At 33.5% G+C, this 25,937-nt stretch overlaps 1 protein-coding gene across 1 annotated transcript; it reads left to right on the top strand.

Moving 5' to 3' along the window:
- The first annotated feature begins 6,987 nt into the window (after window positions 1-6,987).
- Window positions 6,988-11,816, top strand: LOC133204845 (uncharacterized). Its single transcript, XM_061340590.1, has 9 exons — window positions 6,988-7,082; window positions 7,561-7,621; window positions 7,994-8,260; window positions 9,800-10,060; window positions 10,169-10,471; window positions 10,555-10,659; window positions 10,764-10,994; window positions 11,097-11,192; window positions 11,390-11,816. The coding sequence occupies exons 1-9, from the start codon at window positions 6,988-6,990 to the stop codon at window positions 11,549-11,551; spliced, it is 1,581 nt and encodes a 526-aa protein (XP_061196574.1). The 3' UTR covers window positions 11,552-11,816.
- The last annotated feature ends 14,121 nt before the right edge of the window (window positions 11,817-25,937 follow it).

Here is a 25,937-nt window from a genome sequence, read left to right as displayed (position 1 = left end):
TATTTTCAAGCACAGTGGTTCTTGAGAAGAAGATTTTTTAATGATGCCATTAATTTTTCACAAATTCTTAATTATCTCCCCTTGGAAGAAGACGTGGCCCTTCATTTGAACAAATTTGAATCCCCTTTACCCAAGGATACTTTGTGGCAAGTTTGGTTGAAATTGGCCCAGTGGTTCTTGAGAAGAAGATGAAAATGTGAAAAGTTTACAACAACAACGACGACAGACAAAGGACAAATTTTGATCAGAAAAGCTCACTTGAGACTTTGGCTCAGGTGAGCTAAAAAATGAAACGTTATCATAGAGTGGGCAGTTAACGGACAAAGCGAACATTTTATTGAAGTTGTGTCTAGTTATCTACCAGAAGCGGCAGAATGCATTGATTTGTTGAAAATGAAAAAGTAGAGGTAAGGACAAATCTTCTCAGAATTATGGCAAACAGACTCCTTCCTCTCAACAATATTTCCTAAAGACTGTTCATGAACGATGCAACATGATTTGCAAATATAATTCCTGTGGAATGAGATAGGATTCCTATGTGAACCGCTTCTGGAGAACAAAAAAGCAACTGTTCAAAGATATACTCTTAAAGATTTATGTCTGGATTGAAGCATGAAGTTTTAGTGTTCGGAGATGGTGCATAGCTATAGGCCAGTATGAAACAAAGGATTTAAAAATTAACTGTATTGTTCCTAGCAAACAAGTTCTAGAAACAGAAAGCAGGGCAATAAAAAAAATCCAGTCACCTGGCATTATGATACCAGTTGTAGAACAAATATTGCATCTAGGTGTAAACCAATATCATCTGCATGAGTATGGATTTAAAAACAATCCAGGTGGCAATTGTGGGGATGTGAACTGCTTGGGATTTGATTTACCAACCAAGCATTAAGAATTTCGATTTTTTTTTTTTTACATTTAGTTACACAAACCAATAGTCTCGTAGACGTGATCTAATGGTCACCTTTAAATAATAAAGTCGTTTGTGTCAATGTTTTACACGAACCAACTGTAGCACCCACTTCTGTATAGTTATTGGCAGGGGCGTAGCTGCCTATACGCAAATACGCAAGTGCGTACACAGCATTTTCAAAAAAAAAAAAAAAATAGGAGAGAGAGAGGATTTGAAGAAAAGATCTCAGTATCATCCAACAAATATTCGTATTTCAAATTAATTTGTGACATACTGTTTCTATTTGAATTTTATATTATATTATCACGACTAAATAATAAGATTTTAAATCCTTAAATAAATCATTGCCAAATCAAAATAAATAATTTATTAATTTGTAATTGGTCTTTAACAAATTGATTTTTTAAAGATCGTTTAGAAATTGAATTTCAAACACGTCGTTGGATGCTTGATACTATAGTATAGGATTTAAAATACGATATTTTTTGTTAATGATTAACATTTAGTATTCGGGTTATATAGAAATATATTATACCAATATATCGGTTGAGCCTAATCTACTAATCAGTTTCCATGGAAGTATTAACTTTGAGTTAAAACAATAAATATAACTGTTTTTCTGAACAAGAGCTAAATGACTTAATTTTTATTTTGCAACGAAATGAATGAAATATTTAGTAAAACTCAGGAGGTTCTGGGCCCTCGTCACCAGATGGCACGTAGTATCAGGTGGGTGACGTGCCCCCCCCCCCCTACCCTCCGAATCTAACTTTTTGGAAAGTTGGAACCGAACACCTCCCCCCGATCCCCTGCCGTTCTCTGCGTACACTTCATTTCCATGCTGGCTACGCGCCTGATTGGCATATTCGATGGAATACACATTTTTAACTAAAGTTACATGTAGATTTATCCATTAAATTCCATACCTCATTCGCACATGGTTCGTTTACCCGCACTGCGGATTTTACTCGTGTCGAACACCAACGAATGCAAATAAGATCCAGTGTGACGTAAAAAAAAACGTCATAGCAGTCCAATATCTTATCAAAGGATCCAATCTCACTCAGCTGTCTAACATCGATTTTTTTAAGACCACTGAGACATTGGAAATGTTAGGATTTTAAGTATAGATTTATAAAGGAAACAATTTTCAAAGGTATAACAATATCTCGTTATTTATGTTTTACGTACTTTCTTGGAAATCTTCCCTACACATGAGGGGAGTCATACAGAAAATTGACACAGTATTGCAATACAGGGAAAGAGCAAAAGGCAGGCAAATACTCTGTCGTCCGATGGGGAAAAAATTATGTATAATTTCACTAAATGCGCAGAAATAAAACTTTGAAAAGAGTTATATATTTGTCTAGAATATTTCATATTCCATACATTTATCTAAGCTACAGTTTTATTAATTGCTTTCGTGCTATAATTGTTGTATTTTCTGCACGCGTATAATGCTAGTGACTAGACATTTGACATGTTAATCCCTATCTCCAGTAATAATATTAATAATGCATCTGTCATATTATAAAACCACCAAAGATTTTTTTTTTATAATTTAAGAGAGACTGTTTCACCATTTCCGATGGTTATAGTATTCATGTTAGTGTTTAATGGCTCCATCGTATTAAAGTTTAATATCATCCGTCTTAAGGTTGACGTAGTTTTAGTTGGCAGATAATTAACTCAGATGACAACAATTATTGCTTTTATAAGAAAGAAAGGAGAAAACATTCAATGGATGTAAATATGATACGGTAAAAGAAATACCAAACAAACATGTATTACATTGTTAATTAACGTTTTGTTGAGACCAACTTTAAAATAATGTTTGTTTGCCCTCTTCCGACTCAGGATGAAAAAATTGGGTCGGTAGTACGTGAGAAATTTTGTTCTCAGAAAATTTAGATTTAAGTGCTGAATTTTCAAAATCTATTTTCCAGAATGCATAAAAAAATTGCTTCCTGGAGGTTAAAAAAAAGTTGTGAGTCTGGTCATTTTTAGCCAGTCGGTCGGGAGAGGGCAACCAAACAATTTTTTAAGGACATACGCAATGTACCTTACCTACTGATAATTTTTCAAGATCAGGCCCGTAGGAAGCAATTTCAGTTTGGGGGGGCACAGCCAAACATTTTTCAGTTGACAGTTGAGGGGGCACTACCAAAAATTTTCTGACAAGCAAAAAAAAAAAAAAAGTTCGTCAACTACCAAATATTCCTTGACAAGCAAAAAAAAAAAAAAAAAAAAAAAAGGTCATCAGGCGGTTTTATTGAGGGGGCACATGCTTATAGTATCTATGTTTACTATAGTAATCTATATATCGGCAAAATTATTGGGGGGGGCACGGCCCCCCCGTGCCCCCCCCCCCCGGTTCCTACGGCCATGAAGATATTCTTATTTTAAGATCATAGAGCCATCAGATATTCATAGACAACAAATCAGCATGCATTACCAGGGGTTTTGAAAAAAAATATCAATTGATGAAAATTTTTGTATAATTCAAAGAAAAATATACAAAAATTACTAAACATATATTCTAGATGTTTTGTTTATCCAAACTTTTTTTTAGAAGAAGTGTACAACAGCATATATAAACACTAAAATGTAGCACACAGTGCCTTTAAGTATTGGAACTCTTCAACTCCAGGGAAAAAGACAATAAAGTTCAAACTACGTTGCGTATGTCCTTAAAGATGGCCTGATCTACTTTACTCTTGTACAATATTTGATAAACTGCAGTTCAATTTGAATGAAAACACAAATTCCAATACAAAAGAATCTGAAGTTCAAAAAGTGTCAGACAGATAAGTAATTTATGTTGTTTAGGTGTGTTATACTAAATATATTACAATTAAATTACAGTTGCATATAAAGATTGGTACTCGATCTGTCTCAAGTACATATGAAACACTATAAATATTTTTATTTATTTATAAATGCATGTATATATTATTTTTAGACAATTTCAAAATACAATGTAGTTAGCAGTAATTTTCGCTAGTAGAGAGCAAAAATGCAGACGACAAGCGGAATGTTACATAAAGCCAGGACCAAATTGAAAGTGGAGTGAACATCATATGGGTTCCTTTCTTCTTGTTGACAAAGATTAAGCCTTTATCCACGATATGATGTGAAATGGATACAGCTTTAGATCTATAACAGGCTTGTAGATGTGCAAGTAGGCCAACAGGTATTTACTACATATATCTAAGAATCAACTTTTTTTGATCCTTTTGGAAAGGAATTACTTCCCAGGAAATTCCGATTGCTAAAATTAGACTCATATTTTCATTGGTTGTCGTCATGGTGATGACGTCATGATTGCTAGGCTGTTTGATGTGTTTTGGATTCAGCTCATTGTTTCAGCATCAGTTGTTGAGATAAGACGAGATTTTCGCTGAGCGAAGATTTTCTGAAATATTTCATAGCATACAATCGATACAGTCACAGAAATGAACAGTCAGAGCTATAAAAGGGTAATGGTCATATATTTCTTCTTTTGTGGGGAAAAGATTAGTTAAATATGTTGCTAGGGAGAGATATTTAAAACCTCGAACGTTCGACAGAGAGCTTTTTAATTTTATATAGCTATGTAGGGTCTGTCTATGGAGCTAATACTTTTATTTTAATTTTGCGAAGTTAACATTCAAAAACAAGAATCCGAGGAATACCAGGACAATCAACGTTTTCAGGCCAAAATATTTGTAATTCTTAATCTAAAGTAGATTTAACAAAATAAAGTTAAATATGTCTACTTTAAAAAAAGATAACATACAACAAATCCACCTGAAAGAATGATTTTCGTGATTTAATGATATGATCAACATTCAACACAGGAAAGGGGGTTTTGAACAGTGAGTAATTCGAGTTGTTTCCCTTTAACCATACAGTACAGTGCTCAATAGGGTTCAAAACTTGTGTAAACAGGCCGGCTTTCACAATTCACTTTTTGGTTCTGGGGTAAGGGCAGTAAAAATTAGGAAAATTAGCGACCTTTCAGGGATCGACATTAACGGTTGTCCGATTGCCCGGGACAAGTAAATTCTCAGTTCGGGCAATTGAAATTGTCGACGTACTTGTCCGATCGGGCAAGTGATTTTTACTCATACAAATGTATATATTTATTTAGTTTACATTAATTTATAAATAAAACAATAAATTGAACACTTGATTTCCGCCACTTACCTGACTGAAAATGTTTTTGCATTCGGAATACCTTGCTAGCGTTTCTGGATTATACATTTCATTTAATAATCGGGTCCGTTATTTTCTTTCATAGTAAATATGTTCTACGTCTAACAAAATTTTGTTAACTTCTTTTAGGAAATTATATTATTTATTCACGCACAGAATATAAGTACAGTGGAATACGATGTATCCTGATCAAGAAGATGTATGTTTCGTATCAAATGTCTTCTTTTAGCGTTGCTTCACAGTTATTTATGAAAATCACGATTCATAGAAGGATCCCACCGAAAATGATTTTTAAAAATATGAATTTTATTAAATGGAAACGGAGGGTTATTGCTGCATGGCAGTGTGTATCAACAGGTCAAATTTACAAGTACAGTGGTATACATTTATGTACAAATGCAGCATCAAAATTTTTTCAAGTAGCTCAACTTTCCAAATTGACAGTAGTGTATTTGGTCACTTTTTTCCTTATCATAACTTTACTACAGTAATTAATAATTTTCTTCTTAAATTCTTTCCTAATTTTGGGCAACCAAGTTTTGCATTTGGACAAGTCAAAGTTTCAGATCACTTGCCCGAAGGGCAAGTGAATCTGAAAGTTAATGTCTATCCCTGCCTTTTTGGGCATTTTGAAAAAATTATTGTATTTTAAAACTCCTCATACTTTTTTTCTTTTGAATTCTGGTGTTTGCAGAGACATAGGTCAAGGTCAAGTTATTATATATTCAATATCCAAATAATATTGGGAGGTGATGACTACACTGTATATGGAGAAAATGTACCTTTTTTTAAAACTTGGAAATTGGGCCCTTCAGTGGCCCTAATAGTATAGACCATCAATAGCCCTGGTTTAATTTACATCTTTGAATATCAAAAAAATTTAATTTTATATTATTTATTATTTATATATGTCATCCTTTGATGATACAGAAATATTTTTTTCTTTAGAATTATTGTAAATTGCTGTAAAATAGTAAATCAATGATAAGAATAAAACATTTTTGGTCCACATATACATGTTATGCATCTAAATTTTAGACATGAGGTAGCAGAATTTTTCAATTTTTATTTCTTCTTCATTTCAGAAGAGAATGGATGTTCAGTATCCCAACCCGGAAGTTGCCTCAAGTATTTACAAGAGGCTGGGAGTGGACATCTTGACCACACCCACCGCTTTCGGGGGAATTGAGGAGGTCTCAGTTTTGTTATATATGTTATATATAATTGGTGTAGAGAAGTAAGTTAATTAAAAAATATAACTTTCCTTTCATCTCTTTCTTCTCTGGAATATTTCTCTATCTTTCTTCTGATTGTCTTTCAATCCGATCCATTTCTTTTCCAGTATCTTATAAATTTAAACTTAATATTGTATGTCCACCTTTTGTTGAAAGTTTGCATTTGATTTTGACTGAATTCGCAAGAAATGGACCCTCATACATTTGTTATGTATATAATATTTTTTTATGTAACAGGTTGAGCCACCAAGAAAGTGTTATATTCAAGCTGCCAATCAAGCAGTATTTCAAAACACAGGACCCACTCGTACAGCTGGCAGAGTGGTGCCAAATGGGGTAAGTTACATCAAATAGTGTACTTAATTTCTATATAAAATTTACAAATACTAAATGACCTTTTGAATGCTTTTTTTTTTTTTTTTTAAAAAAAGGTCACTACAAAGGGATGTAGTAAGCCCTGTTTGCTACCAAAAATTACACATATAAATCAGTCTTAGCCCTTATCAATATTAGAATCCAGTAATTTAGACAAATGTTAAATATATTCATGTATACACTTATATCTGCATTGTTTTCAGGTGACAAAACCTCTGTTGAGCAATGAACAAATTCAAAAATTCATAACCTCAACAGTTCTTCCTAATGGTCGCCCAGTCTCCAGCACTGAGGAAGTCAACCCTAATGTCACCAGGTGTACTGTGTATCCTTCTCAACCAAGGACAAGGATACAACAACAGGTATGTAGAAAAAGCTTAGACTAATGCATAATTATCTTTAAGTCTCTCCATGTGGTTTATCAGTTTATTATATCCCAAATAAATGAAGTTGGAGGGGGTATATAGGAATCACCATTGTCCATCTGTCCATTTGTCTTTGCAATCATGTCTGGACCATAACTTTGTAACAAAGAAAAATTGGAAGTTCATACATAAAACAAAGATTGCATATAATCTGCCAATATGCCTTGACTTATTCAAGGTCAATCATTAAAGTTTAAGGTCACTGGCAGAAAAAAGTGTAAAATTCTTTCCATAACTTTCTAGTGAAGAGATATTGGAATTTCATGCCTCACATATACCAGTAGTTAGCTTATAACCTAGGGTTGTGTCATGTGTTTGACCCAAGGTCATTTGGTCAAGTTCAAGGTCTTTTAGAAAAATTATATAATTCCTGCCATTCTGATATCTTGAAATTGAAAGCTGTTTTAACTCAAAGATTGCCTATGTCCCAAGCATTTGTAATGACCAAGACCCAAGCTTGTTTTGCCAAGTTCAAGGTCACTAGCAGAAAAAAACGTCCTTAACTCTCTTAATGGAGACAAATGAAAATTTGATATTTACAGAAAGATTGCTTATGATCTTGACTTTAGGTCATTTAGGTAAATTCAAGGACACGGTCAGAAAAAAATTAAAATTTGTATCTCACCCATAACTTTCTAATGCTGAAACTTTACAAGAGTTCATACTTCAAGAAAAGATTACTCATGGCCGGAGGATTTCTTGAACTAGGTCATTTGGCAAGTTCAAGGTCACTTTTAGAAATATGTGCTCAGGCACTTTAAAATAAATGTACCAGGAGGTGTAAATTTGTGAGGTTGCCCACAGTTCCTCTAGTTTTCTAATACAAATGTGATTTTGTTTTTCTATAGACTGATCCCACACATGTACAGCCTCAAGTGACCTTAAATGAACTAAGGTCAGGACAGACCCTACCATGGGCATCCATCCGGCAGCAGGGTCAGGATACCATACTGCAAATGCAAACAGAATACAATGATCAGTCTACTGTACAACAGCTGATCTTAAACAGCCAAGGAAATATTCATCCCTCAGCTCAGAATGCTTTTGCTGTCCAAGTTCTAAACCCGACTTTGACACAGGCAAAGCTACAACAGCCTATCTCTGCAAATGAACTTGTAAGTAAACATATTTAATTTTTAAAAAACACATATTTACAAGATTCAAGGAAGACCCTATTAATTTTGAGGTCAAAAGTCATACACTGCATAAATGATATTCAAATGATAAGTTAAAGGGGCCTAGACACAGAAGTTTGTATTTTCTCAAATTTTCTGTATAACATCATGACTTATATAAGTCATATAATATACAGAAAATTCGAGAAAATATTAACTTCAAATCTGTGGAGACGAAAATTTATATCAAAACTTTCTACAACTTAAACAAGTTCTCTATTGATTTTGGGGTCAAATGGCCAAAGGTCAAGGTCAGAAATTCATGTTTTGACTTAAAGAGGACCCATATTTGTTTTGAGGTCAAAGATCAAGTCACAAAGTATAAAGTAGTTTCAAGATGATAGCTTTAGATTTGTTTAAGCTTTTGCAATGAAACCTAAGGTGATGATTTTCTATCATTTTCTAAGGACCCCTATTGATTTGAGGACAAAAAAATGAAAGGTCAAGGTCAATTCTTCTTTTCCTTCTTGATCTGATGCTGTAAAAGTAGTTATTTACACTGGATGTTAAGTACGCGTTTGTGACTGTCAAACATTATGCGTGGGTGTAATATACGCTGTTGCACGAGTTGCCAAGAAAAATTTACGCAGCCATCGTAACTAACATCGAGTTGTTCCCCTTTGAAAAGGTCAAAAAATTTATACGCATGAATAAGAAAAAATGAATTAGAAATAATAAGAAACAAACTAAACAAAAAGAATTTATACTGTTGGATTGCTAAATATAATGGGCGATCTGCAGTCAAAAGCGGTGAAGTGTGAACAACTGGTGTACGCTGTATTGTAATTATTTATGCAAGCTCAAACTTCAAAGTGGGATCTATTCTTACCTGTATCTTAGTAGCGAGTGTTGACATATAATTCAATAGGAATGTTTGTAGTGACTCTGAGTTTGTGTAACATTTTAGGACTAATTATTTGAAATTAAGAGGGACGTACACATACATACAAAGGAAATGAAAATGAGTATCGATGTTTTGAAGCTCTTTGTTGCGTGACTTTGCTTTAAAATATTTAACACGATGATGCCCTTTTCATTGCACATGTACAATTTAGATAAAAAAATTACGATTTCATCACTGTTTGTGATGTAATTATCTACTCATGTGCGTTCAATACCACTATTAATATACATGTACGACTGGTTCGACAGGTCTAACAGTATTAGTAATATTTCCAGAATGATTCCAAAACTTTGAAATTTTGTGACCATTCGCAGGGGGGTATTTTACGCGGTTCTAAGCTTACCGCGTAAGTAGTGTAAATTTCCCCCACGCCTAAATAACCACTTTTACAGTATTTTAGGTCTTCAGTCCTCTTGCAGAGAACATTAATTTTATGAATCAGCTTGATATATTTTTACACAAATACTGACAATATTTTCTTCAACATTAAAAGAAACACCATCATATTTGAAAATTATCACACTAATGGTAAAATTATTTAATAACCCTTAACTTTGTTGCTTTTTTAAAAACAGATATTACCTACGAATGTTGAGGTTCAAGGCTTTATCCCAACATTTGTGTCAAATGAATGGGTTATGGGAACAGGGCTACAAGTTCCTACCAACAGCATCAGTATTCCATCAGTTGCTGGAGTGTATGACAAGACTATTCATCTACCAACCCAAACAATCTATGGGGATGGTAATTACTCACCTGTAATGACACCCACTTGTAATGTAGCAACAACCGGACTATCAGCTGACTATCTCCAGAGATGTTCTGCTGTACAGCTTGTAAGTTTTTCTATTTTCTATTTTGTTAATGTCTTAATTAATGTATTTGTTGAGCTGAAAGTCAATAACATTGTCAACAAAAGAAATATGAAATATTTTTTATATCAGGAATCATGGAGTGTGAGCCCACAGAGTGTACCCACATTTGTGGCACCAATGGAGGCACAAACAAAAACTAGGCCAAAAAAGTCAAAGAAAAAGACTCCTACAAATGTCTCTCAAAGACAACATGCAAATGCAGAAATGGGAAAACAAACTTCCAACAGTTCAATGGCAAAAGGTAGTAGAAATCTGGCTAAAATGGAAGTGAGACCCATGCAGCAGACCACTGGGGGACAAATGGAAGCAACACTGCATCAGACTCAGAGTCAGAATTCTGCCCCAAATTCTGTAACTCAGAAAGGTGGCAAGGTAATTCAAAAGAACATTAAAAATAAATCCTGATTCTTACAAGATTAATTGCGTGGATTTGTGAGTTGCGCTTTATTTTATAGAAGGGAGTCAAACGCATTGTTGTTCCACCCAAAGTTCAAACAGATCCAGTGGAATATCCTCCATATGTTGCCAGAATTATGAGGATCCTGAACAGACAAAAACAGGTAGGTGTAATAAATATCTGATATCAATCTATATATTTAATAGAAGTCAAGAAGAATAAATGAGTTTTGAAACCTGTTTAAATTTTTGTGATGGATGGTTTCAGGGTCATGGGGAATCTACTGATGATAAAAAGGAAAGTGTTGATTCCACTCCAAAACAAATGACCACTGCTGGTAGAAATGATGAGGACAGAACTGATTTTACTCCTAATCAAGCTACTACTGCTGACAAAAAAGTAATTGACACTGTGAACTCAAGTCTTAAACAAAAGGGACAACAAAGTGTTGTATCAAGAACTCCTGTGCCATCAAAGCAGTCTGCCCAGGAACAAAAGGTAAAAAAAAAAAACGTAGAAAAAATATAATTTAATGTGTGAAAGAACATACAATATTTCCAAGATCTTGAAAAAAAAGTAAAATATGTTAAATAATTTCAGCATAAGTCCTTGTCTGGTAGTACTGTCCAGAAGGTCATTGAGAAATGTAGCCAGTTGAAATCTGGGTCCAAACAAGAGCCATTGTCTATTAGAAAGGTACTTTAATTTTGCTCACATTTTGTTGAGATAAGATTGTTTATGACAGAATTGGCCTGATACTGCTTAAATTCATTATGTGCAAAACTGTCCCAAAATGTATTGCATACATTTTGCTTTTGTTGTTTTTATTAATTATTACAATTTTCATCTGGGATAAGAAAACTGAATAATTATACATACAATATGTTTAACAGACACTCCCAGAGAACTACAGACCAGTGGTTAACACAACCCTGTTGTTAGATGACTTGTTACCTGACAGTTTTACTCTGTTGGAAGCAGACAATTTCTATGGACCAGAGATTCTTGTCACTTCTGACTCTCACTGCTTTGTGGCGTCTGTGCCTTTCTTCTAACTGGACAATAGAGACTTCTGAATGTGGAGAGTGTGGACATTTAGTGATGAAACATTTTCTTAGTGAAATTACAACCGCAGTCTTTCATTAAAAACTTCTGTGATAATTATTTTGAAAGGACTTTCAATTTATTTTATATTTTTTGATCCCAATTGATTTCAGGCATATGACCTCTATATGGGATCAACATTTTATTTAAGAGCACATAGGCCATTATAGTATGTGTATTGTAATTCAGTGCTTTTAAATTCCTTTTTTATGATCATGTGCCAAATGTTTTTTTTTTTATTTCTTGAATTTAAAAATTTCTGCATGTTTAAAAATCAATTGTGTTGGTAATTGTTATTTTTGCAAATAAAATTGCATCTTTTTAATATGGTTTTTTTATTGGATAGTAGACTTTCATCAAACCTTGGCTGATTCAATATTTCCATCTGTATATAACAATGAAGCCCGAATCTGAAACAAGAGATAGCATGACTGAACTGTAAGAATGACATTTGTACACATTCTTTATCCCAGGTTTTTAAAAAATGTTATTACATTAAAACACAGAATTAAGTTTTGGTACAATTTCTCATGAGTACTAGTAACACTTTATAATGTAAAACAGATTTCTCTTATGCTGAAAAATGACACATTTATAGCAACGAGGACTAATCAAAGAATTTCTATACTTCATACATCCTATGCAATAACAAAGAACAGTTTGAAAAGAACTCGTATTAAAAATAAACTCAAGGGAATTTTTTTGGGTGGGTTGGTGGTGGTGTCAATATCCAATCAAAAAATCAAGCTCAGAAATTCTATAACCAGGAAAATAAGGGTAGATATATGTATAATATTTTAGATATTACAGATTAAAGGAAAAATTAAAATTTTTTTTAAAAAATCTATTGTGTGTATGTGTGTGTTGCGGGGGGGGGGGGGGGGGTCATTATAACAACTTCTTATGTCATACGTACGACTTATACGACTTAGTGTATGTTGTAAATACGGCTCATTACTGTATATCGTTGTTACATTAAAATATCCTTAGTACATGTATCTCATTATAACGACTTAAATTTTTCTATTAAGTGTGTACATTAATTAGTATGTATAAACATTAAAAGCAAGGAATTTGATCCATTTTATTCTCTGATTATTAATTTAACTATAATGTTAAACGTTGTTCGTTTTATTGATTGACTGGGTTTTTCAAGGAAAAACTGTCTTAAATGGCCACTTTCCAAACTTTCCTAAGGTGGCCTCTTAAAACAGGTTTGACTGTACTCAATTTAGTTTAAAATTACAAAAAATTCCAATTAAAAATTATATATAATTGAGTTACATGTATGCTCACTCCTCCATGGCACCTGATCCCATCTCTGATGTTTGGAGGTCCGTGTTTGCTCTGCTCCTATTTTGTATTGTTTAATGGACTTTTGAGCTTGAATACTGTTCGTTATCTCCATATATTTCATGTAGGTTATACAACAAACAGACTGCAGAATACATAGATCTAGAGATATGTCATGTATAGTAATCAGTTGTTTCGAATTATTTTTTTAGTTGCTTGATACACTTTGTCCAGTTCATGTAGAACAAATACCAATGCTGTTTTCAATTTTGATAATCTTCCCTGACTGAAAATAGCTGGAGCAAGCTGATCATGCAGCACGGACCAAGAGTATCAAAGTGCTGTGAAACTGAAAGAATAGTTTTCGGAAAGAAATATGGTGGATATCAGCGAGTGGGTATGAAACAGGTCCTACAATAATGAATTTATTGAGTATTTAAGAATTTACCAGCGGAACCAATATCAAGGTTTGATGTCTGTCAGATATTGAAAAGACAGTATCTTCCGATATCAAGCGTATTTTGACCCTTGACATTGTGACCTCAAAATCAATAGGAGGTCATCTACTCTTCAGGGGGCATAAGTGTACCAATTATGTCTGTCGAGAAATGGGTTCTCAAGATATTGAGCTGACAACCTTGGGGAGGGGAGGGGGGGGGGCAAAATAGTGGAAAAACCAAAACTGCAGGGTGTAACAGACACAAAGCTGCATAATAAACAGAGTAATGGATAACACCGAGCCAAAAGACCACAAAATGAGAACCAGTGCGAGTCAACACTTTTAATTCTAATTGACCTGTTCTTTATGTAATAAATAGGTTTTAAAATGTTTAAGTTTATATTAGTTTAAGGACATACGCAACGTACCTTACCTACTGATAATTTTCAAGATTATCTTATTGTAATTTAAGATTATAATGCCATCAGATGTTTGTAGACAAAAAATCAGCATGCATTACCAGGGGTTTTGAAAAGATATTAATTGATGAAAATTCTTGTATAATTCAAAGAAAAGTATACAAAAATTGCTAAGCATATTTTCTAGATGTTTTGTTTATCCAAACTTGTTTTAGAAGTGTACAACAGCATATATAGACATTAAGAGTAGCACACGGGTCCTTCAAGTATCGGAACTCTTCAAATCCAGGGAAAAAGACAAAGTTCAAACTACGTTGCGTATGTCCTTAAGTACAAACACAATGACATTAAGTATTTTGATATTTTTAAAATTTTTTGATAAGTTAATTCTTATTTCGAATTTTGACTAAAGTCTTTTCTCTGTTTAATTGTAACCAGACCAGATTAAGTCAAGTTCCAATGTCATTGCACTATTATGGCTGGGGGGAAAATAATAAAAAACAAAACTCATGCAGATTTATACGTTATTGTTTATTTGACAACACACAGTGAAGATTTACGATAATATAGGTGTCAGATTCGATAAGTATAAAGTTCAAGGTCATTGTATTTTTAGTACACTTTCAAATGACTCAGCAATCCAGAGAGAACTGACTCAGTTCCATTAATGTTAACTTGATTCACAGAATTACACAGAATTATGAAATATATATCAGATTTGATAAGTATAAGCTTCCATTATCATTTCACCCTAATATTCTCAAAGATGGATGCAATAAAACAAGTACTCAAATTTATGTTTGTTTATTTCATATCACATCGTGCTGATTTACTCAATATGGTATTGTTTACAGGATTCACATTGTGAAGCATTATATAAAGCTCCCCTGTCATTTCTTTGCAATACTCTTAAAGATGACTGCAATAAAAAGTATACAGATTTACATTCTTTTTGTGTATGTCAAATTGTGAAGATTTACACGTTATTATTTTTACTGGATATCATACTGAAAACTGAAAAGAATATTTGAAATCAACTATACATATCTCAGAAAAACTATAAGAAGCAAACATAATTTATTGCAAGTACATGTATGAAAGATAATTGTTATTGAAACAAATAGACAACACAATATACATTTAAGGTAACATTATAATTGTGTTTGATCCTTAAGGACATATGCAACGTACCTTACCTACTGATAATTTTTCAAGATATTCTTAATTCAAGATTTTTGTGCCATCAGAAGTTCGTTGACAAAAAATCAGCATGCATTACCAGGGGTTTTGAAAAGATATCATTTGATGAAAATTCTTGTATAATTCAAAGAAAAATACACCAAAATTAAATAAACATATATTGTACATGTTTTTTTTAATCAAAACTTGTTTTAGATGAAGTATTTATAGACAAAAGCATATATAGACATAAAAATGTAGCACACAATTCCTTCAAGAATTAGAACTCTTCAACTCCAGGGAAAAGACAATAAAGTTCAAACTATGTTGCGTATGTCCTTAAAACAAGGTCAAAGATCCTTAACACAACAAGGTTACAGATCCTTCACACAAGGTCACGGATCCTTTATACAAGTTCACAAATCCTTAATTCAAGGTCATAATTCCTTCACACAAGATCCCAGATCCTTCACACAAAAGGTCCCAGATCCTTACGAGTTTCACGATCCTTAACACAGGGTCACAGATCCTTCACACAAAAGGTCACAGATCCTTCACATAAGGTCACAGATCCTTTACATAAGGTCACAGATCCTTCACAAAAGGTCACAGATCCTTCACACAGGGTCTCAGATCCTTCACACAAAAGGTCACAGATCCTTCACACAGAAGGTCACAGATCCTTCACACAAGGTCAGAAGAGTTGTACATATCCTCCAGCAATAAATGTCTCAACGCCTCTTCCTACAAAATTCTATTGATCCATAAAACGAATTGATTTTGATGTGTTGCATAGCCTCCTACCAAGACAGCTCAGATAATTCATTTTGTGTTCTATAAAAAAGAGCAAAATTGTCAGTTGACTACCAGTATTGAATAGGATCTGATATAACTATGAAATAAGGTAAGCTACACAGAGTTTAAACGAAATAGAAACAACCAACAATTAGATTTTGACATTGAAACAAGAAGCCCATAGGCCTTCAAAGTCACCAGTTTCTGAGCCACCATATGTGTTCTTTTTAATGTACTTTTTAACAAATCTGTATATTTCTAACCAATATCTTTTTTTTTTTTGCTCCAAATGGCAATGATTTATACAATGTCGAATTTACATTACATAAGGAAATTTCTGTAATTATTTGTACAATTTGAAGTCATATACTTTTTTGAGAAGATTTCAAAAGAAATCCTTTATAAGAAAATATACAGATTTTCACAACCTCCCTCTCTCTGAATTGATTATGAAGTAGACAGTACTGACTGCATTTGAATTTGACAATATCTTGTTAGAGAAGTTTTTTTCCCCTCATGATCTTGGGAGAAAATAATGGACCCCATTCCTGTTGTGGTGGCCATGACGTAAATAAACTTGATCTTCTACCGCATGAATAAATTGCAAATAATGGACAATTTGTATGTAACATTTTACCTCTTGAAAAGAAGAGTATAAAAAGAATGTATTTCCTATTTATCACTCTAAAGATTCTAAGCTATATAAATAGGCTTGCATATACATTTTACAATTCTTTCTCTTGGTGTACTTGGGAAGATTTTTTTTCTTTAGATTTTTTCTTATACATTTTATGTACAACTTTAGAGGGCCTATCCAGCCTCATCTTCATACCAGGAACCAAGGTATAAACAAACTTGAATCTATATATTATACACAAGATACTAAGTGTAGTCTTGAAGCTGTGGAGATTTTGCAAGATTTTTGTTCCCTATTTGACCACTCCCAGTCCTAAGGGCCTTGAATCTTCACCATGTAACTATATAAGGAAGTTTCCATGCAAGTTTTATTTCTGGTTTTCTTTGTTAAAGAAACCAAATGGCCATAACAGATTTGTGAAAAATTCTCTGGTTCTGAGCAAGCTTTCTTTCAATTTTTCTTTGCTTCTTAGTTATGCCCAACCCAAGACTTAGATATTTCCAAATCCTATGACTTGACCTTTCCAAAATTATCAGTGGTTAAGAGTCAAGAACCAACCACCAATCAGTCACTAGAAACACAGATTGAATCATATGCACATGTTCAAAAAGTTATATTCCGTCTATAAAATTTGAAAAAAAAGAAATATTGCATACATTTAGAAATGACAACAAGACCCCTCCCCCACCCCAAAATATAAGGTAAAGGCATCAATCAACAAAGAGATAGGGGTGGAAGTGGGGTGGCAGAGTGCAAGATTGAGAACATGTTTTTTTACCATCAATTATTGGCTTGGCTGGTAAATACTCTCCTTCTCTTACTTGCTGACGATGGTCTCATCTTCACTTTGGAATTGAAGCCAGTTTTAATGTCTGTCAATAATGCAAAGAATGCTTTTATTTTATTAAAATATAAAGAATAATAAATTTCAGATGATTGCAGATTTTGAGAGAGTCCAGCTTACCATTAGTTCACAAACTGGATGCAGTTGAACCTCTCTCGATTCACTTCCTTGAAGGTGATGGTCTCCCATTCACCCTGAAATACAGGAATTCCTTATCCTGCTTTTATAAGAAAGAAAGACATTTTTAAAAAGTTGCAATCTTTCTTAAAAATGAGTCATAGAAGTAAAAAAAGTTATGAATCTTACCATTTCTGCAATGGTTGGCTGTAGCCCATCCCTGCTCTCTGTACTCCTGTTGACAAAAAATGGAGTCATATTAGTCATACCCCACAGAGGGATCAAAGCTAATCCTGTTGATACAGAAAATCAGGAGGTCAACAAGTACCTAACTGCTTTGATGAAGTGCAAAAAATGCAGTACAATACTTACCACTTTGGCCAATGTTAGCTGCTGGACATAGCTGGGCAATGGACTCGTCTTCACCTGTTGGTCTAATTTGGTCCTCCTCTTCATGGGTCCTGCTGCTCAGTGTCCTTTCAATTGAAAGTCAACAAGTCAAACTCTGATCCAAAGAACTTCAATTGACAAGAAGTTTAAGGAAATTATATAGGAAGGAATAATCAAATCTTATTACCGCATCTTCCAAAAATGGCTGCAAGAGGCAAAATCCTCTTCTCCATGGGATCCAGGTCTGCCTAACCCTCCTCCGTCTAATGAAGAAAATCAAGAGTCAAAGATATTCAAGTAAGGCAGAGTAATAAAACTTCACAGAGAGCAAAGAGCAAATAAAGATTGTATCATACAGTCACTTCAGAAATTGCCTACAGTTCAATCCTCCATTCTAATCAAAAGTTGACAGAGAGCAAGATGTGCTCATTGTGTGCTATTATCAGGTCTTGGATTAGCCACAGCCTATCTCAGAATTCCTAACAGGTCATGGTTTGCTTTTTCTTTACCTTGTACCTGTAAACAAAGAATCTTTAGAGATCATAGGAAAATATGGACTTCCTGGACATAGTGAGAGTCACAAAAGTGGATAGGGTGCAAGATGTATGTGTACAGGTTGTATATCTTACTGTTACTCTATGAGGTGGTTGGAGTGGATCTCTCCATGGTGGACTCTTCTTCTGCATGACAATCCCATCTTTCCCTCAATATTGATAAGAGACTAATCCTCCACCTGTTGACAAAGAAAGTCAAGCAGTCAATAAATTGCTAAGGCTTCCTCAGCACAAACAGTAATATGATTCAACAGAGTGCAAGATGTGCTTACTGTATAGGGGATTAATTTCACGGGTTGTAATTTTCACGTTTTTCTCTCCTCTGACACGATCGCGGTTTGTTGAATTCGCGGAATCGGTACATGTATATAATAAAGTTACCTCCCTTGTCTATATCCGTTTAATCCATAGCATAGCTAGAACGACATAATCAGCGTTATGTATTCACTTCACAAGGTACGTTTATATAAAATAGTTAGATTTAATAATTAATTAGTTATTAAAAGTCCTTGACTATAAACGTCGAGTGACTTTCCTATATGCTATTACGACACCCCAAGATCTTCTTTCTGAAGGGATAATACATCGTGGTGAAAAACCACTGGACAGCTGCTGGAGGGTAAGAAATTGTTAATGTAGGTCGACGAAATAATATCCTTCAACATCTTCAGCAAGTTTGATATTATTTGAATGATTTTTTAAAACTAAAATGTCGATAAAAACTAATACGTACGAGGGGTTATCAAAAAGTTTGTGGACTGATGCGATAAAATTAATACTATGTAGTCGTTGATTACAAAATTTATAAGGAACGTAAAACAACAAAAGATTAAGAAGTGTTGAAAATTTCAGCTTGATATGTTGATAATTTGCCAAATTATCATTAAATAAGAGGGGCATTATATGATCACCCGGCATTGTCGCCGTTTAGGTTCATGACATCCGACAACGTCATTATTTCTCAATGCCCGCTCTCTCTGCCTCAATACACTTATCTTGATGAGATTCTCAGGAGTAAAGTAAAGATTTAAAACCGTCTTGTTTAGATGACTTTACAATGTCATGAACACCTGATTTCAATGCATTAATATTGTAAATATTAAATCTATACATAGATAGAGATCCTCGCTTGATTTTGCCAGCATAATTTTCTTGTCGGAGTTCAATGTGAACCAATGATCAACGTCACTTTTCAACGTGACTGACATTGGAGACCCTGACTACAAATCGACATTAACCCTGTGTCTCTTTTCTTGCTGAATTAGTTTTGGTATTTAAAAACAAGTACTCTGGGTGTATTTTATTTCTCTGTAGCCTGCTTAAACATTTTCTAGGTCTATTCCAGGTACCCAGGGGCTGAAACTTTATAGAATGTTTTCAAATGACACCCTACCTCCTTTCGACGTTATTTTTAACCCGTTTATTATTTGGACATTCGATATAAAAATTAAGATAAAATGTCATAGAATATACAGAATGAGGTAAAAATTTCAACTTTTACGGAAAAATTGTGTCATATTGCATGAGTGAATTAATAGGATTTTCGGATGACAAATGCTCATATTAGAAGAGTTTTTCTCAGTTATACGCAGGTAGAAAATACGTAACGTTCGAGTTTGCGCCACATGGACATACCATTGCTTATAAAAACATTAACGATTCACTAAAAAATAAAACTTATAATTTGTATTTCATGTTACAGATAGAAAAAAAGATACTTATTTAATATTTAAAAATTCATTGATATATCTCAAGCGGTTTTAATTTTATGATGCTAGTCCATGAACTTTTTGATAACCCCTCGTATGATAGTGTAGGTAACAAATACACGTGGTAACATAGTTACGAACGGGTAATCAAAACCCATGACCCAGGTGTTTTGATTGATGAAACATGTAACATTAGCTATTAAAACAGCTTTTTAACAAATACAGGTTATTATCTGATGATCTAAATTAAAGTAAAGCGTGATAATTAAAATTATTGAATGACAAGTGCGACTCGTAATTACTGAAATGACCATGTACTACACGTATCGTAGTCTATTCTTAAATATCCAAATATAGCATGGAGGTTATTGAAAACTTATTCACTCTTTCTTGAATTCACGGATTTATTAACACCATGAATATAGCGAATATTAACACCGTGAGTTATTTTCCCCCTATACAGTACTTTGTCATACCATCATGACTTACATTGGTGAAATTCATCTGTGAACTTTCAATTGCAGGTGATGGTATGATCTTCTGGACATTGAGACCAGCCTGAACCTGTGCTTAATAAAGAATTCTAGAGGTCAAAGAAAGGGTAGAACTTCTTTGAGAGAGAGAGAGAGCAATAAAATTTGATGAAGCGCAAGATGTACATGTACAGATCTTACCATCAAGTCTTGGCTTCACCACAGTTAATGTCCAAACTCTTTTCACAGTTTGTAGTGTGTGATAATCTGCTCTTCATTGGAATCCAAATCAAACTAATCCTGACCTGTTATAAAAGAATGTCAAAGAAGTGCTCAGGCTTATAAAATGAGAAAAAATTATGGAAGTGGAAAGAGTGTAAGACATGCACTTTGATCTCTCATTTAGGCCAGGGAATGGAGTACTGCCCTTTCAGGGATCACTCTAGATTTTAATGTTGATGGCCATATGGCCCATCGTCATTAAAATCCATAGGTCATACACCAAGGTATGGAAGCAGCATTAGGCCCCCATTGGGGCCCAGGGGCAACAACCTGAGGAGGAGGGTCAAGGGGGGCAAAGTCCCCCAGAGATAATCAATTTTTTTCAATTTTGTGGAGAATTTCAATTGCTCAGTATCTTAGAGTTTTTATTGCTATTTCAGAAAAGTCAATATCTGGTTTTCAAAGTTAAAGTGCAAAATGGAAGTCTTCAATTTTCCCTTTCAATGACATTCTACACAGTAATAAAATTGTCATCGAAGAAAAACCAGAAGTCTCCAACGAGACTGTAGCTCTACTGGTTGTACTTATAAAGGAAGATAAAAATAGCACTTGGACTTGAAACTTTGCAACAGCAATAAATAGAATAATGATCCTTAATTGGTATAGTCTCTTTTTGTGGAAAGATTTATTGCAATCAGACTAAAACTGTAGGAGGAGTAACCTTTTAAAATAATTTTACAGAAATTTCGATTTAAGTAACTATGGCAACATCATTCAACAAAATCAAAAAACAATAATGACAATTATGTATCTCAGTGTAGTCTACAGTACAGGCAACGCGGATCCCGTATTTCCCGCGCCCCGTCGCGGTATAAACACAACGCAGGATTTTGCCAGGTGAGACAGGTAAACCGCGTTCCCTCCGCGGGAAATTCATCACCTACCTGTCCCCGCCGCGGTTAAATCATCGATCAACTAGTATCGTAAACAAACGGGAGTTATCTCCCCGAACAGGAATTTTGCGAAATTCCCTCTTTTAAAAAAAAAAAAAAAAATTAAAACCCCGCAGTGTATGTATATTTATGAAAGTATTTTCTTTATTTTGCAACAGTTAGGTAAAAATAATGAACAAAAAAAATTGTAAAGCAGATTATATTTAATCGTTTTTTTTTTTTATTTTATTTATTATTATTTATTTTTGTTAAGTTATATATCAATACTAAAGCGACATCTTTTGTTTTAAATAGTATCAAGAAAACTATAAGCTGTGTCATTTGAGAGTTTAACGTGACAAATTTTAATGTCGGAAATATAAGTTTTGATAACTTCTCCTTTCAAATTATATGCGAACTGCAATGTTACATTACACGTGCTAAACAATAGTCAGTGCGAGTTCCGATTAGCAGTTTTCAGCATTCCTATGAGAAAAAAAATACATCTATATACTGTTTATGTTTTTTGTATTTTTACCAAATTTAGAACACTATAATTTATTTAAATAATTTCACTTTACTGTATTAATGTGCAAGTATTTCCCTGAAATTGTCGAATGACCGGAAAGCTGTACTATTCGATGGTGAGAGTTTGCAGTGAGTGGGCGTGTGAACATTATAAAAGATATCAATAAAATATAACAATTTTTTCCCCTCGATATTTACTTCTTTTGTAAACAGTGGTTTGTTTTTAATTTAATCATTTCTCCAATTACAGAAGATGGTATGTGCATGGTGATGAACTTCACAAAACAATTAAAACGGAGGGGGGGGGGGGGGGGTTATATCACTGAAACTTATTATTCTCAATAATACTCAAGAAAAAAAATCAAATGCCAAGTTTACTTGAACATATTCTGTTTCTTTGTGTATTGAGTATTAGTCGCGATCATTTCCTGCGTATAGGGATTAGCAGAGCAAGAGCAGGAAACAGCATGCCGTAGGGGTTTCACACCTGTCCTAGAGTACCTGGGGTAAATTTCTCTGCATGTGCAAGGCGTTATCTAGCCATACAACACACGAGTCCCTTCAATGTTTCATTATTTCTTCATTTTCAAATGAAATTACAACCATAAAAGTTACGCGAGTCAATATATACTTGCTTTTTTTTTTTTTACCCTGAGTGTATATTAAAAGGAAAAAGATCAATCAAACTTTTAAAACAAATTAATAGAGTTTAAATGAAATAAAAAATAAATCAAATCAAATTATGTTTTATTACTATTTTTTTAAATGCCGACGGGCTTGGTATTTATGTTTCTGTTTAATACATGTATATAAGTACATGTGCATGTATTATGCAAGTGGAATGTAAATTTAAAAAAAAACCGTACAGAATGTTACGGCACGTGCATCGTTTTTCCTTCAGTCAGTTAAATTGATTTATCGAGTCCATCGATTAAAACAAAATATTCATGATAGAATTTCAATGAAATGAATTGCTTCTGGATTTTTTTTTTTTTCAGTTTCAATATATCGTTTTTGTGAACAGATAATATACTGTAGCCGATTTATCAGTTTATTGTCCAGTTGTGGACTTTGACTAATTCTGCGATCGAGTTTCTGAAAAACACCGAAATAGTGACAGCCACAGACACTATTTTACTAAACTAACTGCTTCCAAGACATTTATTAGATCGCCAATATTGCTTCACGATATAAGATTACGCAATCTGAAGGTATTACAGGTATCTCGTTGGGGTTTTGGCCAGTTACACAGACACCTGAAAACTCGTAACCTATCGCTATGATACATTTTGTCTCTGAAAATAATAATTTTTTTCTTGTGTGTTGTATGTTCAAATTATTTTAGGGCCCCAAGTCAGCTGATAAAAGAGGCTCTTTCCGATTTGACGATGCTTGTAAATGAAAATACTGATGAGCATGATCATATTAATTTCAAAAAGAAAGAAAATGGAAAAACTAGCTAGGAAATTATCCTGAATAGATAGGATGTTATGATTTTATAAACAACAATAATAAAAAAAAAATTAAATGTTGATACAACTTTAATTTACAGTCTTACATGTTTAGCGCATATTATTAGCAGTTAATGGTGCAACATATATTCCTAAATGTACACGTGTTTAATACTGTTAACATCTCTATCATCGTTTTTCATTCTAATAATATCCGATATATATATATATATATATATATATATATATATATATATATATATATATATATATATATATATATATATATATATACAAAGGCATTTTTTTAAAGAAACCAAAGGCTCAAATCTCACAGAAAAATAAACGCATTAGCTACATGTAACTGAGAACGCAACTGCACGGGCTAATCGTGGACCCCGCATTTTAATGCATTAATTAGGAAACGATGACATAAAAAAAAAATTTAATGCTACCGTTATAACGTGGATTATTTAGCAATTTCAAAATAATTTATGTAGGAATGATTGATTTTAAATAAAATATATACGGTAAATGAGCTGACAATATTTCATACAATTTTATTGCACGCACTAGCTATATATGCTTTTTTTTTTAAATTGGAGAAATAACTAATTTTGAGTGACTATTAATAAAAAACATAGGAAATAAATAATTATTATACAATTTATTATTACTTAAAATTAAATCAAAAATTCATTTAATAGTATTCATGCTATAATGTAGGCCATTAATAATCGAAAACACTTTACAGGTAACAACTCTAAGTTGAAGAAAAACGGTAGCTGGCCCCGCCGCGGTGTAAACACGGTCGCAGGTAGTACCGCGATCAAAACCCGCGACGGTGTAACGCGGAAAAGATTAACACACCGCCGAGGGGACGCGGTCTAATACGGGATCCGCGTTGCCTGTACTGTACATGTATGCCAAGTTATACTGAAATCAAAAGTGAAGGAGGAGTAGCATTTTGAAAGTATTTCAAGAAATTTCTATTTTTAGTAACCATGGCAACACTGTTCATTGAAATCCAAAACTGATAAAGAGAATTATGCATCTTATTTTTGTCTACATTTGTGCCAAGTTAAACTAAAATCAGACCAAAACTGTAGGAGGAGTAGCATTTTGGAAGTATTTCACAAAAATTTCTATTTTCAGTAACCATGGCAACATCGTTCATCAAAATCAAACACCAATATAAGAATTATGTATCTTAGTCTCAGATCAAAACTGTAGGAGGAGTAGCATTTTGAAAGTATTTCCAAGAAATCTCTATTTATAGTAACCATGGCAACAATGTTCATTGAAATCAAAAACTGATACACAGAATTATGTATCTTAGTGAAGTCTACTTGTGTGCCAGGTTATACTGAAATCGAACCAAACTGTTGGAGGAATAGCGTTTTGAAAGTATTTCCCAGAAATCTCATTTTTAGTAACCATGGCAACACCATTCACTGAAATCAAAAACTGATAAAAAGAATTATGTATCTTATTATAGTCTACTTGTGTGCCAAGTTATATTGAAATCAGATCAAAACTGTAGGAGGAGTAGCGTTTTGAATGTTTTTCACAGAAATTTCTATTTTTAGTAACCATGGCAACATCGTTCATTGAAAAACGGATACACAGAATTATGTATCTTATTATAGTCTACTTGTGTGCCAAGTTATATTGAAATCAGATCAAAACTGTAGGAGGAGTAGCGTTTTGAATGTTTTTCACAGAAATTTCTATTTCTAGTAACCTGGCAACACCGTTCATTGAAATCCAAAACCGATAAACAGAATTATGTATCTTAGTATAGTCTACTTGTGTACCAAGTTATACTGAAATCAGATCAAAACTGTAGGAGGAGTAGCATTTTGAATGTTTTTCACAGAAATTTCTATTTTTAGTAACCATGGCAACACCGTTCATTGAAAACAAAAACCAATACACAGAATAATGTATCTTAGTATAGTCTACTTGTGTACCAAGTTATATTGAAATCATACCAAAACTGTAGGAGGAGTAGTGTTTTGAAAAATTGTTTACAGACAGACGGACAGACAGACAGACAGACAGCTAGACAGATGGACGGACGACGGACATCTTACTATCGCATAAGCTCTTCTGGTCCCTGACCAGTAGAGCTAAAAATTAAATACTCCTGACAACTATTTGATGAACAGAATAGCATTTAGTCAATTTTCAACTCTTTCTAGAGTCGGCAAAAGAGCATAATTTAATCAACTGAAAAGTATGTTTTGCAAAATGTCAAATAATATTAAAATCTATAGCACATTCTTAAAATCTTCAGGACATGTCAATAAAATGATTTAGAAAAGAAATCAAATGATAGTTAATATACACACT

This window comes from Saccostrea echinata, unplaced genomic scaffold, assembly GCF_033153115.1.
Source record: "Saccostrea echinata isolate AGI-Se365-2 ecotype Australia unplaced genomic scaffold, CSIRO_AGI_Sech_v1 ptg000054l, whole genome shotgun sequence".
NCBI lineage: Eukaryota > Metazoa > Mollusca > Bivalvia > Ostreida > Ostreidae > Saccostrea > Saccostrea echinata.
Note: the sequence above shows the minus strand (reverse complement) of the source record. Positions and strands in the feature narration are given on the sequence as shown.

Bases quoted from the DNA above. Each gene is read 5' to 3' on its own strand.
- LOC133204845 (XM_061340590.1), top strand. From the start codon at position 6,988: ATGGTCGCCCAGTCTCCAGCACTGAGGAAGTCAACCCTAATGTCACCA. The intron at 10,061-10,168 runs GTAAGTTTTTCT...TTTTTATATCAG, and splicing joins GATGTTCTGCTGTACAGCTT to GAATCATGGAGTGTGAGCCC. The intron at 11,193-11,389 runs GTACTTTAATTT...TATGTTTAACAG, and splicing joins AGCCATTGTCTATTAGAAAG to ACACTCCCAGAGAACTACAG.